This window comes from Thermobia domestica, chromosome 2 (genome assembly GCF_964235325.1).
Source record: "Thermobia domestica chromosome 2, izTheDome1.hap1.1, whole genome shotgun sequence".
NCBI classification, from domain to species: Eukaryota; Metazoa; Arthropoda; class Insecta; order Zygentoma; family Lepismatidae; genus Thermobia; species Thermobia domestica.
The window spans coordinates 174,862,388-174,881,263 of NC_137455.1; the positions used below are offsets into that span (position 1 = coordinate 174,862,388).

At 33.5% G+C, this 18,876-nt stretch overlaps 1 protein-coding gene across 5 annotated transcripts in view; it reads left to right on the top strand.

Annotated features, from left to right (window-relative positions):
* LOC145677401 (sodium channel protein 60E-like) overlaps positions 1 to 18,876 on the top strand; it is an 861,846-nt gene that overhangs the window by 79,474 nt on the left and 763,496 nt on the right. The window contains exon 2 of one of the 5 annotated variants that reach the window (XM_081747910.1): positions 12,312 to 12,568. The exons of the other annotated variants lie outside the window; for them this stretch is intronic. Coding sequence (XP_081604036.1) covers positions 12,558 to 12,568 — 11 coding nt within the window. The 5' untranslated portion in view covers positions 12,312 to 12,557. The remainder of the gene's footprint in view (positions 1 to 12,311; positions 12,569 to 18,876) is intronic. 5 annotated transcript variants of the gene reach the window in all.

Below are 18,876 nucleotides of genomic sequence, written 5' to 3' on the forward strand. Positions count from 1 at the left end.
ACCACTGAAACACCGTGGTCTCTGAAATTACTTATGGAACTACCGAGAACTATGCTGTAATATTTGAATGTGCTTCAAGTTTACAATAATTAGTTTAGTTAAATTCATTATTAACAATTAAATAATTGCATACATTATTAACAGGTAAATGCTGCTGATGCAAAGACTTAAATCTAGCGATACCGCGAGCGTAAGTATTAAACAGAGGGATTTTAAAGGGCCCCCTGAGCTGGGGGCCCTGGGCTCCATTGGCTCCGCCCTTAATCCGCTAATGCCTATAGATTATAAATTAAAGGGGACGGGCCGGGTCCGTTCTAAAAATTCCGGCCCGTGCAGACCTCTAGCTCCTGTGTATATGCTATCTGAAAATACAGTAGAGTTTCGCTTATCCGACATAAAACAGGCAGGCAGAACAACGGATAATATGGATGTGTTAAGGAAAGACCTATAAAAAGTCAAACTATGATATAATTTTACACATTACGCATCTAATTATCATCTTTGCAAGAAACAAATATAATGCATTGACTCAGTGACGTATCCAGCGTGAGGTCCTGGAAGCTGTCCCTTACCAAACCTCAAGCGCTTTTTAATAAACCTACTTTTTCCCTTTTGAGGTTTTTTTTTTATTATTTATGTCAGATTACTTTGAGTCAGTGTCCAAACTGTGGACAATGCGTTGTTGTTATAATTCTAACAAGTAACACTTCCCAAGTGTAACACTCCGATTTTCATAAAATTTGGCAGGTAGATACTATACATAAAATAAACAAACAAGTGCTTTTTTATTTTTTTTGCTGAAAAACGGTTTTAGGGGGCAAAAGCCCTCACCGAAAATTTGAAAGTTGACGCTCGAAAGGCAAAAACAAGTGGACCAAAGTGAACGAAATTGTGAACAGATATTGCGGACATAAAATTAGAGAATACGTGTTTTGTATTTTCCTGGAAAAAACGGTTAGGTGGGGCACAGATCCCTCCAAACCTTTGATCATGAAATATCAAAAGTGCTAATAACAGTATGTCAGAAGTGCCTAAATTTACATGAAGAATTGGAACAAAACTTTGTGTTAGGACAATAAGCAAAAAATAAACAAATTCGGCTTTTTTATTTCCTGCGAAAAAACGGTTTTAGAGGACAAAAGGTCCCCCGCATGAATTTTGAAATTTGACGCAAGAAAGGCAAGAAAAATGTACCGAACTGAATGAAATTGTTCACAAATGTTGTAGAGGTAAGATGAGGAAATACGTGCTTCGTATTTTCCTGAAAAGAGAAAAAAACCTTTTGAGTGGACCGAGGCGTTGAGTGTCGGAAGGATTGGACCGAAGCGAATGAAATTGTCTGTAGATATTGGATATGAAAAATAAAGCCTCTCGTGTTTCACAAGTGTCTCCATCAGATTTCTTCAAATTTGGCAGATCAACATCAAGCACAAACAGTATAGCGTATTTTGTAGTATTTCACGAGGCAACTTTAACCCTTAAAATGTTTTTCCGCATAAACAAAAACACGTGCCGATTAATTTCCTGTTTGCTGTTGATGTGCCAAAATTGATAGGGACATCTTTAAAACACGAAAGTCCTTATTTTACATACAGTCTATACAATATATACACACAATTTCATTTGCTTCGGTCCACTCCTTCCTGCACTTTTACGGTAATATTAACTTTTTTTTGGAGGGGCTCTAGGCCCCAACACTGTTTTTTCATACAAATTAAAATGCATTTTATTTATTGTTTTGCAAATTGTCCCTATACGAAGTTTCGTTGCAATTCTCCATACTCTTTAGGAACTTCTGACGTACCGGTATACATACTTATTTGCACTTTTGATATTTCCTAATCAACAGCTTAGAAGGTCCGTGCCCCACTCAATCGCTTTTTTTCAGGAAAATACGAAACACAATTACCTCAATTTACGTCTAGAATATCTGTGCACGATTTCAAAATTTTGGGTGGGGAATTCTGCCCCCTAAAACCAATTTTTCGCAGAAAATAAACCCTTTTTTTTTGCGTATTGTCCCTACACAATGTGTCGTTCCAATTCTTCATGTCCTTTAAGCACTTCTGACATACTGTTATTAGCACTTTTGATATTTCACGATCAAAGTTTTGGAGGGGTCTGTGTCCCACCGAAACGTTGTTTTTTTTTTCTTCAGGAAAATACGGAACCCATATTCCCTCATTTTTCGTCTACAATATCTGTGCACAATTTCATTCATTTCGGTTCACTTCTTCTTGCCTTTCGGGCGTCAACTTTCATCATTTTGGATGGGGGATTTTGTCCCCTAAAACAGGCATTCGTTTAGTTTTTGCGTATTGTCCATACACAAAGTGTCATCGGAATTCTTCGTCCTTTACACACATCAGACATATTGTTACTAGCGCTTTTGATATTTCATGATCAAAGGTTTGGAGGGGTCTGCGTCCCACCTAACCGTTTTTTCCAGGAAAATACAAAACACGTATTCCTTCATTTTACGTCTGCCATATCTGTGCACAATTTCGTACACTTTGGTCCACTTGTTTTTGTCTTTCGGGCGTCAACTTTCAAAATTTTGGGTGAGTGCTTTTGCCCCCGTAAAACAGTTTTTCCGCAGAAAATAAAAAACATGTATTCGTTTATTTTATGTGTAGTATCTGCCTGTCAAATTTTATCAAAATCGGAGTGTTACACTTGGGAAGTGTTACTTGTAAGAATATACCGTAATGCCATTGATACCAGGTGGAATTAAAGAACACTTTTAAATGGGATTACAATTTCGTTTCCGGTCTGTTTATAACATTACTGTATTAGAACGATACACTCATTGCCATTTGCTTTTTCTGTTATGTGATATACGTAGCAGACAGTTTTCCTTACATGTCTCTAGAAAATATTTTTTGATTTCGTGTGAGTTAGGATTAAGTTTGACCGGTTCATAAATGACAAGTAAGAAACGTTTAAGAGAAATACAGAACTGTTGCATTATTATTATTATTATTATTATTATTATTATTATTATTATTATTATTATTGATATTTTTGAAACATTAGAATTACGTGCTTACGAGGATTCGTGTCGGGTCCCCTCCGAAAAGTAAAGCTGGATATGTGCCTGCACTGAATGATAGACGTATGAGTCAAGGTATAGACGAGCGTGCTAGGCGATCGAGTCCGGAGCATCAGAAACAGACTAAGAGCACAACTTGCAGTTCTTCTTGCCGATTGATGCTGCTTTTTACCTGCTATGATATGTCGGATAATAATGTGAAATAAACGAAGGTCAAGACCATGTCGTATTGGTGTTTCATGCACCTAAACTTGTAAAATATTTGTGCCGAAAACATCTTTCACTCACTAGCTAAATAAATTTGAGGGTATGATCGCTCATCTTGCCTTATAAAGTATAGTCTTATAAAGAATATATGTAGCATAATAAAAACCTTAAGACCAAATTCAATGATTTCCTATAGTTTTATTTTTTAATAACGGGAAACTTGTTTATTTCATCACGATAAATCATGTTTGATACTAAGATGTCTGTTTCTGACTATATATATTTTTCATACTTTATTGGAGACAATTTTTTTTTTCAAGAAAAGAGGATGATAAAGGAAGCTATACAACACCATAAACTGAAAGCAATCGGTATTACTAATAGTACACTAATTCTAAATAAATACGTCATCAGAGGAAACAAAAAGTTATTTCCTAATTGTATTGTTTCAGTTTTATTAACATAAAAATTATACACTTTCTACAATGTTTTGTAAAGAAAAAAAATTGAACATGACCGGATGGGATTCGATCTGGTGTCAAAACAGTATAAGAATTACTAGTCCGTCACTCTACCCACTTGACCACACAGATTTTCTTTTGTTGCCTATCTTTTTATTAAGAAATAAATGCTCATGGCTATAGAGCATGTCACTTCCAAACTTAAAACAACAGTTTTTCTCTTTGTTTATATTTTCCGTATAGCATCTTGCTTACAGAAGCTAATTTATATTTGGCAGACAATTTACACCCTAGATTTAAGCCAATAAATGCAATATTTTGCTCCAATTTTCAGTTCCTTGATTCAGCTAATCTTGTTATTCCCTCTGCAATCGTGCTGTGCTACTCCAAAAATTCCCTCGAAAACATTATTGCCAGTATACACAAAACCGAACATAATTTTGTTTTTTGCTTATATTTTTATTATTTTATTATATTTTTTGGAAATATCTCCTTAGATGGATTGCTTTCTATTATCTCCACGTACTAATAACTGAATTTTACCAATAAACATATGGAAAATGGAATAATTGCGAAAAATTGTGAGTTACAGTATACGCGCAATATTTTTTGCGCATGGGAGTACGTCTGATGAGGATCTTGGCTAGAAGATCGAAACGTCACGTGTAAATGTGTTTTTATATTAAATAAGTGCAGTCTTGTTCAGCAGTGTGTTTATTTTTCTGATTTTATTCGCAAGACGTTGACTATGAGTGTGTGTGAGTATTACTAATCATGATCAAATAAGTTAAGCATGTAAAGTTCAGCCTTGGGAAAATAGATATTAATAATCATGATATAATAATGGCATAAAATATAATTCAATGGCGAGCTTTCGTTTCTCGACGATAAATCTTCGGATTCTATAAGTCATAAAATCAATTGTTTTCATTATGTTTCATTTCATTACGTACAGTTAATAATTTTAAAAATAAGAAAAGATAATCATGAGGGATACAACTTTCGGTGTGCAGGAAAAAATCGTTACCATATAACAGGCTCTTCCGACAGGTGTCGCGCAGCTCCATGAGGTGTGTAATAGAATGTTACAAATGTTATGTCATTTAGAAGGTATAAGCCTAGACACTTTATGACAGACTTTATTTTTACCATGAAGACTTTAACAATATGTTAAAATCAATTGAAACAGACTGTACTAGTCAGCACTCCCTACGGTAGCAACAATACTCAATTCTGATATGTATTGTGAAGTCACGGATACTCAGTAAAATGTCTGTCAAAAAAAAAAAAATGTAGGAAATCACTGCCATATACTATTTCACTACCGGAAATTATATATTCGTTTATCGTGACTGTAGTCGTTCAAGTATTGTAAAAAAATAACCGGAAGTTAACCATTAATTTTCATATAGATATCGATTTACAGCAACGAACCTGTCTGTATCCTTTACTAGCTAGCCATCATTAGCAGTTCTACCTTCTATAAATGGGTCGCCATCATTTGTAATTCATGAAAGGAGTCAAGCAAGGTTTTCTTTCCATTTACAAGACTTTAAGCTTCATTGGCAATGCTTTAAGAGAGACTTGTATGCAACAAGAAAATACGTTACAGTCCCTTTGTATGCATTACTATTATAATATAAGGCAAAAGCCAATAGGTGTATATTAGACAAACCCGTAATATAAAATTCAGAATATGTTTCAACAACTGTAATTTTGTTCATTATTTTATTTTAAAAATACTTAATTTAAATGTGTATATGTATAGAACGAGCTACATTTTCAAAACATTGTAAGTAACCGTGATGTAAAGTAATAGTCATAAAGCTCTGACATCCGATACTTTAGTTAGCGAGCTAGTATAAGTTAATAATTAGCTTTCCGATTTCATAACTGAAAGGTTTATTCGTATTGTCACCCGTTTAAAATGACTTCAGTAACCGAATCCACAGTCTTTTTTATATAAATAAGTACAGATATCGATTACAATATCTAAGTAATCTAATAAATAGTTTAATTTAATGGTAGTACTTTATCTTTGTAACTTGGGATAGGGTAGGCTACAGAAGATCAGGGCCCTCTTAACATATGGCTTAGTCACTTGCCTTGACAGTTCACGAGACGAAAAATGAACTGAAACTTTTAAGGTTTACATTTCATGGATATGCCGGCAAAACTAAAGGAGACGGCCTTTAGATGAAATGAATGAAATTGTGGAATGAAGAAAGTAGGAGGAAACGGGAGAACACTGAGAAAGCCCACGCACACCGTATTTGTCCACCACAAAGCTCAGCTGGCGCGAGCTGGGATTGAACCAAGTACCCCATGTACAGAGTCACGAGAAGAATTACATGTATTACGTGTATAATTTAGTTGTAAGGACCACGGTATAATTATTTACCCAGGGACACATAATACAGTTAAGACGACACTGCAGAAGATCATCTAAGATCATTAGACAACACCAGTGCTTCTTGAAAATTTGATTTTCTGTCTCTCTAAGTTAACTTATTTACCGCTATGCATTGTAGGATTGTGCGCTAAGGGAGACCTCAGGGTTCAATCATTCCCCCTTTAGTAGAAATGAGTAATCAAATAACCTGAAAAATTGGTGTGTAAATTCTATTACAGACCAAATCTCTTCTAACAACTTTTCATAAATATCTGGTAATCGTACTAATACGTTGAGAAAGACTTCAGAAATAAACTAAAAAAAGCACTATGAAAATTATTAGATGAGGTGAATTTATAAACATAGTGCAATGTTTTATAAGATATTGTTTATAATGGTATTCCTTGCAATGATTTATTACCTTGGAGTCATTGGTTACATTAGTAATCAAGCTGATTGAATTACATCATTGAAATCGTGACAATTCATTATTAGAAAAAATATACCGACAATGCAACGTTGATCTCCTCTATTATGACATTATTACTGTACTGACATTAAACGACCATTTATATGTTCGTTTAATGCATTAGAGCCTAAAATAATACCCAAGCCAATAAGAATATCGTTCTAGTAATAATACGCTAACAACTGTCGAGAGAACAGACAAGCGGCCACTCATTGAGTCTGTGGATTTAGCGCTTGGAGTTTTTTTTTTTCTCGTTCACATATAGTTTGAGATTAGTGCACCGTGAGTCAACTGCGTTACGCGTTTGTGTGACGAGATGAAATAATATTATCAGGCCTCCATTTATAAAGAAGCCTATGGTTTCGGCTAAGAAAAAGAAAAAAACAGACACACACTATACTTGTTATATTGGCTTATGCTCAAGTGTTCTTTCTAACGTAAGAAGGCAGTGACTACACTACTCTGTCAAAAAGTGTTTCAGGTTTGTGAAGGGAAGATGTTAGATACATACTCAATGTAGATCTTAAATAAGAGTTGGGTTGGGATATAGATAAGCATTCAAACACCGTGTGCGTGGGTTTTCTCGGGGTTCTCCCGTTTCCTCCCACTTTCTTTATTCCACCATTTCATTCATTACTCATCATCACCGTCTCCTTTAGCCTAACCGGCATAATCGTGGGACGTAAAACTCAAAGATTTCATTTATAGATAAGCATTCCTCTATATTAGGACATCAAGCGCTTTGGATCTTGGACCTAGTACCGAAATTAAACTAAAACTTCAAAGTAAAATAACATAGGAAAAAGATAAAAGAGAAGATTGTAATGAGATTTTCAACCATGATAACTTGGTTAAGTAGGAGTTTAGCAGCCATTTTTAGTGTAGAGGCTGTATAAAGCATGGATCTACAGTTTGAAATGTAGTGAAAAACGCCATGATAAGTTCAAATTTTAAGGCTATCTTACGGGGAATCGAACCCAGTTCTCCATGCACCGGAGACGCGCGCGCTAGCAACTAGACGAGTGGGGCGCGCGGTAACTTGGTGCAAGCAGCTGATGCGTCCTTTCGTTGTGCATGAGAGACCTTCAGAAGTAATACAGTCCTAAGATTTATCCACGCAAGCTACAGTTCTACTTCATCAAATCTTATAGATCTAACTACTTCTAGGTTCCAATTTGTGACGACCTGGGATCTGTCTCTCGGGTACGGCTGAGCTCCTATTACTACCTGTTTCTGTCATTCTGTCACTAAAATTCCACCAGACCATCTTCAGACTGTTCGATCCACCTACGATTATGAAAATGATTTGTCAGTAATGAAAGCTTTCTAGGTATGATAATCTTTCAGGAAAAAAAAAAACAATTGAATAGTAACATGTCGATATTTTTTATAACACACACGCACACACACACACACACACATACATATACATATATATATATATATATATATATATATATATATATATATATATATATATATATATATATATATAATACAAACTATTGCTAAGATTTACATATCTATACACACACAACTGTATCTGCTCGCTCTATGGTTACAAATTAAATTTCTGAAAAATGTTTCAGAAATTGTTTTCCAGAAACAACGAAATCTCTTCTGATTTATTGTTTGTTTCATGTTAAAAGGATAGGGAGATGAGGATAGGGTTTTTAATGAAATAAATTTTGTTTCGTATGTTGTTATATGGTGCATATTGTACTGTTCATATAAAAAGATTTTTTAAAAAATAATTCGAACAAAATTTACGAAAGTAATACTAATAGAGAGTGCTTTTGTTCTTGGTTTCCATTTGTTTCCTTCTGCTTTGTCTCCAATGAATCAGCTAGAAATTGTACATGTTTCGGAAACAATAGAAAGTTCCCATTACAAGTCATTACATTTAGTAGTGGAAATGCACAAATAAACCTTTAACGTTATTCTTGAGCCAGTATATGGTTCCAACTAAAACTATGAAATCATGTAATATTGCATTTTTTCCCTTGATGCGTGAATTAGTCAACTTGGTCTGCAGGAAAATTAACTAAAAGTTACTTTACAAATTAGGGAGAAGATAACTAAACAAGATACATAGTAAATTACAGAATAATTAAGTAAATAGAATACTTGATTAATTATAAAATAATAACCTGTAGAAGGTACTTGACAAATCACAGAATAAAACTGAACAATAGGCTTTATGAATTAAACTTATTAACTGGACAAGTAATCTTCAAACCGATTATAGAGAATGAAAGTCTGCGTAAGGACAGTAATTACAATGGCAATGAGGCTCGTGAACTTTGCAACATCTAAAAACCTTATCGTGAAAAGTACGAAGTTACCAGATCAAGATATTCATAAATGTACTTAGACCTCACCAAACGAAAATACACATAGTCAAATTAAGAGCCTCACATTAAAAATAATACAAAAAATTCTTTCGATTATTTTTCATAAGTGCAAGGAGATAATGAAATGCAACTTAGCACAATCATAGATAATGCTATTCTACAACAGTAAATATAAATCTGAAGAATTTTCAGTGTTGCCATCCGTAGAAAGTGCAGTATTGCCAGAATAACATTTCTCCCAAAATCTAATTAAGGCAGCGACTAGAGGAACGAAGTCACTGCATTAGATTACCTATCATGTTGTTTTGGTATCTTGTAATTTTTAAATAACATTTATTTAATTTTAATAACTGTACGTTAAAAATATTGTTTGCTAGCCGAAATGCGAGTTCTTCGCACGGGGGAATTGCAAAGTTGAACTCGCAATGGTTATCATTTTCTAGTAATCCTAAATGGTGGCATGCTTCTCTGTACGTTTCACAAACATATCCATCGATTTTTTTTTTAATTCTATGAAACATGTTGGTCCACCAATTTACCTTTTACAATTTACTTTCACTTGTTACGTTTTAAACATATCACTAGCATACAATTAACTGTCTTGTCAATTTCACTTTTCCTTGATCCGATCTTATATTTTAAAAATTTCCCTGCCATATATTTAATTTCCAATTTATAGAGAGTAATTCATTTCCTATAAACATATTTTCCTTGTGCGAAGAACGGGCGTTTTAGGTACTTTGTGATAATTCTGAAACCATCATTGTATTTTCAACGATTTCTAAAGACATTATATATTTTTCTTTTAAACAAACTTGTAAATAAATGTAATGGCACAGACTCCGGTCCATCGTTACCTGTTAACTTTCTTTCGTGTTATTTCAGCGCACTGGTGCCAAAGAGCATTAAGTAATTTGAAAATGAAACTGACATGTATTTAACTTTGTGTCAATGAACGTCCCAGAAAAATTGTTTCTCAGTAATCAATAATTATAGTTAAATATGCTTCTGAATAGGTAATTCTTACCGTAACTCTGAAACACGTTTCTTTGTGAAACAGTGTCGCAACTTTATATAGACTCTTCTTGTGTTGGAGCATGAGTGTACTCAATCTGGAACAGGTAAACTTCAGGGGCGCCACAGACATAATTGTGTTTAGATATGGGAGGCAGCCTTTTTAGTAGAAGTAGTAGCACAAATAGTAATAGTAGTAGTTGGTAGTAATAGTGGCAGCAGTAGTAATAGTAGAACAGATAGTAGTGGTAGTAGTTGGTAGTAGTAGTAGTAGTAGTAGCAATAGTAGTAGAACAACCAGTAGCAGTAGTAGTTGGTAGTAGTAGTAAGTAGTGCTAGTAGTAGTAAAAATAGTAGTAGTAGCTTGGATTCGGTTAGGTTAGGTTAAGGTAAGTTCTGTTGTCTGGATCCCATCATCTAGGCATTACCCCACCATTTTGATTTCAAAACATTAAATAGGTTGAGAAGAACCTCAGCATAATGATACCTGTAAACTTTAATGAACATTACCCCCTATTCTTAATTTGTACCTTTGTAGTGGTGCACATTCTAGAACATTTTCGAACCTATAGGAAAATAATATAACATGCTTGCACATTCTACAACAATTTCGAACATTCTGGAACATTCTACAGCATCCTGGATCATTCTAGAAGGTTCTAGAGCATCCTGAAAATTCTAGAACATTCTCAAACCTTTGGAAAACTTCTCTAACAGTCTGGAACATTTTCCAAGATTGTTGATAATTCTAGAGCATTCTGGAATATTCGATCAATAATGATATTTGTAGAAACAAAAGCAACATTGAAATTGAAAATAAAGATATACACGCATTGTCGTTAAAATTTAATCCATTATTAGCACAGTAACACCGTTGCTAGGTCGTTTTCTCCCTCTAGGACCCCTGCTGGTCCAAACAGAAACCTCCTTCATGGATGGGAGATACAGGGCTACAATACCATATAACTACCATGGGGCTCCGGGTCTTGGTTTCGGAGCCTTTGTGGCACGCACGGACAAACCACACTTACTTTTATTATATATATTGATTACAAACTGAATATAACTATTATTTAAATATATTAACTATTTATACAGGGTGTTTCAAAACAAACCAACAACGTTTGGGAGGTGATTCCTGACAACAAGATAAGACGAAAAGACCAACCTGGGTGTATAAATGCTTCCTTTTGGAGTTATTGGCTGCCGAAAACATGAAGTTTCAAGGTCCATGGCTCCAATACTATGGGATATACCGTAGTCGGGTCAAGACTTCACTTACTAACAAATATATGTGCGCTATCCAAAAATACATGTTTCAGAATTCTAAGGTACTCACGCAACAATTTTTATAGAGGCAGTTTGGCTACGGGCATAAAATTGAAGTACTCACCAGCTAGCTCTATAACAAAAATGTTGCGGAAATACCGCAGGATTCTGAAACATGGGTATTTAGGTAGGGCACATATATTTGTTCCTAAGTGAAGTCTTGGCCCGACTACGGTAGGTCCCATAGTATTTGAGCTACGGACCTTGAAACTTCATTTTCTCATGTTTTCGGCAACCTATAACTCCAAAAGGAAGCATTTGTGCACCCAGGTTGGTCTATACTTTTTGTGTTACCTTAGTGTGAGGAATCACCTCCCAAACGTTGTCGGTGTTGTTTTGAAAACCCTGTATAGGGATTATTCCATGACAAATCACCTAGAGCAGTGTGTATCAATGTCTCAGAGTCTCTTCAAAATGTTTTCATACATAAATACCGGTGAAATTATGCTAAATTATTTTTTTTCCGATTTTTTGGATGAGAAATGGGCAGAGGAGAAATTTTTGAAAAACGTGAATTTGCCGCCAATTTCGCTCTTTTGCACTCAGCATTATGGAACTAAAATTACCATAACTTCCTTATTTTTGAAGTTATTGGGCTCATCCAGGTCTCAAATGAAAGCTAGGGTTTTGCTATTTTAATAGATCCTAAGACATCTTGCAAAAGATTATACCGTCAGACATTAAAAGGCATAGAAAGCAAATTTTAGGATTTTTCACAAATTGTGCCATTGCTCAAAAGTTACAACTATTAAACTTTTGGATTTTATTTTTGTACATTCATCTTAACATACACATGGCATGGTTAAAAAATAAAGAGGGTGTTTTTGAACTTTTGTAATTATATTTTTTTATATATATTTTACATGTACGGAAATATACAGTTTTAAGTTTTGTTACAAATTGTGTCATTGCTCGTAAATTACAACTGTGAAACTCTTGAAACCTTTCTTATAGAATCATTTTAGGACATACATAATATGGTTAAAATATAAAAAGGCTGCTTTTGGTATTTTTGTAATTATATTTTTTGTAGGTCAGAGTACAATTCATGAATCGCTCTGGGCCTTCTATATTCTACTGGCCAGAAAATGAAGACTTTAGTTGGGTACCTTTTAAAAATATCATATGGGAAATTCCTGTTCCATCTCTTACAAGCCAATCAGCCCGGATTTACGCAACTGAAAGCAAAATTAAAAGAAGACATCATATCATCAATGAAAAGAATGAGCTGTGAAATATAGGACACAACATTTTGTACGTAAATCTATGTAATTCTAAGATGTATTACCGGTATGTAAGTTTATTGTTTTCATCTATGTACATTAGTTTATTATTTCTTACTTCTGTTGATAGGGTTTGTAATAATCAGTCATTTCCTTACATTGCTAGACCTATATTTACCATTCACAAAACCATAAAATTATTACAAAAAAAGTATCCCTTTTTGTTATTAAACATACCTAGTAAATGCAAATTAATCATATAAAAGTTACAAAAGTTTGATGGTTGTAAGCGATGGTACAGTCCGCAGCAAAAATCCTGCAACATGAGCACGGAAGTTTCTTGTGAAACGATGAAGTCATTTCCTCCAAAGGTAAGTGTGCAGGGGAGGACGCCGAGGTTTCGTGACACTTAGTCATTATGTTGATTCTCTGGGCTGTTAAGTGTAGTTTCACAATAAACTTACATGCTCATGTTGCAGGTTTTGTTGATGCGGACTGTACAACTATGGAAAAAGTTGAAACTCATAGTTAAAGTACAAAAACATATTATTTTAATACCAAAACTACAAATTACACCAGTTCTATTTTTAAGTATACGTAATATTTACTAAGATGATTATTTGAAAAAGTTTTAGTGTGTCAGTTGTCACTTCAGAGTAGAGATGGGCACAATTTTCCGGTATCAGTAATTTCACTTTCCGAAATTTTTCTGAATTCTAGATTTTTTCCGAAATCGAAATTTTGCCGAATAACGAAATTTTTACGATTGTACTTTCCGGAATCCGGAAAGTAAAAATTCCGGAATTGGCCATCACCACTTCAGAGGAAAGGCGTAATCTGTTCACAACAGTAAAACTGTATATTTCTGTACATTTAAAACACAAACAATAATAATTGCAAAAATACCAAAAGCATCCTTTTTATTTTTTTTAACCATATCATGTATGTGCTAAGATGATTCTATTTAAAAAAGTTCCATAGTTGTAACTTGCGAGCAATGACATAATTTGCAACAAAGCTTAAAACTGTATATTGCTGTACATATAAAATATAAAAAATATAATTACAAAAATACAAAAAAACACTCCCTCTTTATTTTTTAACCATGCCATGAACGTGTTAAGATGAAAGTACAAAAAAATTTTTCAAAAGTTTAATAGTTGTAACTTTTGAGCAACGGCACAATTTGTTAAAAAATAATAATAATAATAATAATATTTGCTTTCTATGCCTATTAATGTTTGGCAGTCTAACCTTTTGCAAAATTTCTTAGAATCTACTGAAAGAGCAAAAATTAAGCTTTCATTGACGCCTGATTGAGCCTAATAACTTTAAAAATAAGGAATTTATGGTAATTTTAGTACCGTGGTGCTGTGCCGGAAAGTGAAATTTGCACCAAATTCACATTTTTTAAAAAAATTCTTCACCGACCCATTTCTCATCCAAAAAATCGAAAAAAAAAAATACTTCAGCATAATGTTATTGGTATTTATATATGAAAAATGTTGAAGGGAATCTGAGACATTGAAGCACGGTCATGTTTTAAATATTAGGTAATTTTACATGAAATGACCCATATATTAGATATTTTCGGGGTTCTTTCACTTCCTCTCGTTCATTTTATTTAAACAAATACTCAACTTACTAATGGTAACTAAATCATCAAAAGAATTTATTGATTCGTATTTGATTCTAAATTCAATCAAGGAACATTCAGGAAATGGAGAAGAAAATCAAGGTCCTTGTGTTTGATATCACGATTAAAGTTTTTTGGAATATAACACTGGTAAGTTTCTAATTTTGTTTACCAACGCGAGTGTGAGGTTTTGTTGCATCCCTCTATAAAACTGAACTTTCTTCAATGTTACCGATTTTCTCGCTAGATAATCACAAAATTAGTGCCGTTCAAATCAGCTCTGAAATTATTTAATCTTACACATATTTGGATACACATCTTTCGTAATACAAAAAGTGAGAGTTGAAACATTGATAAGTAGTGAACGTAGAAAAATGACATTTAGTACATTTTTAGGGTATGTCATTCACGTGGAAAAGTTTGAAGACCTTTTTTTCATTTTCTGTCAGTTTTGAATTATTATTATTATAATTATAATTATTATTATTATTATTATTATTATTATTATTGTAGTAGTAGTAGTAACATTCGTGCACTTCTTATTCAGAAATAATAGTATGAGCCAAAATATATTTCAATGTTATTCATTCTTGCTTTTAGGTCACCTATTCTAAATCCTGTTTCATCTCTCAGCACTGAAATTTTGAAAGGATACACGGTCGCTTTCCAATCTCTGAAACTAAATTTTCGAAGTGTAGAAATCCGGACAAATATTTAAATTGTAGGACATTTGAACACATTGTTACCATCCACTGGTACTCATATTCGTATTTTGACCTCTTTCAGAGGAAAGAAAATCTGTTCTCTCTCTTTGTTTTCCTGTTTATATTATATTTTTATTCTACCTTTTGATGAGATCTTTGACGTGGACCTGTAACTGCACTATTTTTACAGTGAAAAATTAGCGTGTTAGATAGACCTATGTATGTATACTCATGTCCAAAATGATTGTCGCATACCTATAACTGTCTTTTTGTAAGAATATAATTTGATAATGATTTTGGAGGATACTTTTAATATTGATACTATGTATATAATCGGGAAATGTATATTTGTGGTAAATTTCATAGGAAAATAATTATAAATATGAAAATTAGAATGAGAAAAACAAAATGTTGCTAAATGGACAAGAAAGTTTTTTTATTATTATAATTTTCGTTTTATTGTTCTTATTTACTACTCTTTGACATGAAATTTGCCACACACATGTCTGAGCCGATTATACACATACTAACATTATAGGAAATACCAGGCGAATTCGTTATCAAATTATATCCCTACAACAACTTATTTATAGATATGCGACAATAATTTTGGACATGAGTGTACATGTACAAGGCCTTCTTGCATTATAACTTGTATACTCGTCAATTACACTATATTCAATTCACGGTGCGGTGCATGTTAATCGTAGGTCTGTCTTTTATAACTTTAATGTTGCACAAAACCACAGAGTAAAATTAAGTTTTCAATTCACTTTAAATAAATAAATAAATGATGGATCGCATAGACTCCTGTTTAATGTGTGCAGATATTCACCTGTATTGTGAAGGGTATATAATCCCCCTGATTATTTGGTACATTCTTGTGCAATATCTAGAACTAGGAGAATGCCCGTTCTTTGCATGGGGTGAATAGTTTGATTTTGGACATAAAGGGCACAAAACTGTCACCAATCAATTTAGACACACCAAAAACTATGAATTCAACACTAATATAGATCATTTTCAATTATTTTTACATGTAACCGTGCCTCCTTAGGAGTACTAATGAGGTCTGAATTTGCATTTAAACAGGATCGGAAGTGTCACTGTTCATCTCAGTGACCCCAAAAACTATGGATTCGACACTAATATCGGTAATTTTCGAGCATTTTTGTATATACCCTCCTCTCCCTAGTTACGGGACTGTATTTGGATTTAAACAGCATCGGAAGTGTCACTGTTCATTTCCGAGACCCAGATAACTATCGATTTGATACTAATATCGGTCATTTTCAATAATTTTTTATCTATCTTTTCCTCTTCCAAGTTACACCATCAAAGTGAATTAAAAAAAAATCCCAGGTCTGAACGTCATTTATGTTGAAAATTTTATTGAAGACAGTCGGGTGGTTCAAGAGTTATTAAGTCACAAACATAGTCATTTTCATTTTTATATATTTAGATATTACAACGACTCACCAAAGGTGGTCGCCAACCCTGGTTCGGCTAATAACATAAGTAAATCTTGAGTGGTAGTAATTGTTTACACATAAAAAATATCTTCAATAATTATATACACTATTATTCTCACCTTTTCTATCGAAATTACAAGTCGATGATCGGTATTAAATGGTTTATTAGTTGATACTCTTTTAACGTATTTTCACTCAAACTGTCTTGCATACATACATGTTGACTAGGTATCTATAAACAACTACATAGCAACGAATTATACAATAATGTATATTTCTTTACATATATTCAAAACATTCTTCTTCTGTTATTTTTAAATTAACATTATCTCAAGTATAGTGCTTGAGTATGAGCACTTTCTGCCCAAGGTACAGGTAATTATTAAACGATACAAAGTATCTCGTTGTATAAAAATGTCGCCCGACGATGGGACTGAATATAAAAGTTACAAGCGAGCTTGGCTTTTATATTTAAGAACCACTGGTCCGTTTACAATAATGATGTTACATTACTTATGTTCTTTACATTTTGATCACCCGTCGTATATATATATCTTCATTAAGCTTCATATATATATAAATACATTTATAATAAATCTTTCATTCCATTCTCATTTATCTTTTATTACAAAAAAACGTCGTCGCTTAATAATATAATTAATGAAGGGTGCGAAGTCAAAATCGTAAGAGGCAAATTACTTTTTAAAAACATAAGTCACAATGATTAGCAGTTTCAATCATTATTAAAACGGTTATGTTATGGAAATAATATCTGATCTCTCCAGGGCACATTATATAATAACTACGTTAGATGATGTTTCAAAATATACATTGTATCCATAAGGCATCAGAATATAGAAGAATCTTATTCGGACAACATATAAAGTAGCGCATAAAGACAGTCGTCGGATAAATAGCTTAATAGAATGAACCTTATTCTTAACATAATCTTTGACAACAAATTCTCAACACAAATCCATATAATATAAATAACCTTTGCTTTTAATCAATTATAAAATCGAATTATAATTCTTCACATTAACAAGGCAGAATTAAAATCATTTGAAAATTATCATTGGTTAATGAGAATTAAAGAAAATTAAATTAAGTAAAAATCAAAAATTAGACGTAACCTATGTTCGGACGAACAAAAGGAAGAAAAATAAATCTATTTTTACACAAACATATTCATAAGAATCAGTAGCTGATATGGGTTTAACTCTTACTTCATCAACTGCAGTCAATTTACATTCGTACTTGCATATGATTCTAATAAAGTACATTGTACTATACAATCGTTATGTCCCACATTGTTTTGTACCTGAATTGCGTCATGATTTTGATTTTGATATGAAGTGCCATCTCTTGCACTACGATTATGTCTATCCATAGGATTTATTGTATTCCTGGAATTTCGCCATGAATTTCGACTGTTTTTGTGTCTACTTCGATTATGTGATCTGACATAATTATTGTCACGATTGGTTAGGTTAGGTGGATTCTCAACATATCTTTGCCTATTTTGCTCCTTCGGATTGTTTAAATTCACTCGATTTAGGTTGTGTTCCGTATCGTTCGCATTACGGATATTTATATTCCGAACAGGTACAAAGTGATCTGAATTATTTTTAATTTTGCCTAATCCCACTTGATGGTTCTGAGCATGGTATTGAGTTTCATAACATTGTACAAGCATTAATAAATGATTAAAACTCATACACTGGGTGGAAAACAGGATCTGTTGTAGTTTAAACGGTAGCAAATTTCGAATTGATGCAATTACTCTAGATTCCGATTGCAACGGATTTACGACTTTTAATTCGTTATAGGTATTTACAACAAAATCAACAACAGATTTGTGCAAACGAGGATTGAAAGGTTGATTTCTAATCGTGGCATCTCTGTTTGCAAGCAAAAAGTCATTTTCGTAATTTGCAATCAGCGCAGCTTTAAATTCATCATATGTATTGACGTGATCTCGTACTGCTTTAAACCATAAAGAACATGGTGGGAGTAATAAATGAGGGATTAGTTTCATATATTGCGATTTATCTATACACATTATATTGCACTCATCCTGAAATTTTTCTAGGAAAGAGGTAGCATTTTCGTTACATTTACCACTGAACTTACTCATAGCACGTATTTCACTCATCTTTACACTTAACTTTACCTTTCTTTCATCTTTCCGTGTTCGTGTTGAGTGACAATTCCTACCTACTGCGTGATGTGTAGTTCCACCGTCTCTTTTCCGCCCATCTGTATTGCTTGGATGAATTTCTTCCAAAATAATGTCCTCATCGGATGGATTACTTGACGATGATATAATGTGAGGTCCACGTTGATCTGCTACGGGTGAACGTGAGGTCATCTCCTGTGAACAAGGGAACTCCAGATGATTATCAACCATGTTGTTTTGGTATGCGTTGTCCTTAATCTGTAGCATCCTGATTTCCTCTTGTAATGCAGATATCAACTGAGTATTCACACGTATTTTGGTAGAATTATCCGTGACCGGGATCTTTTGTTGCCGTACAGAAGATTCTATTACTTCCAAATCCTT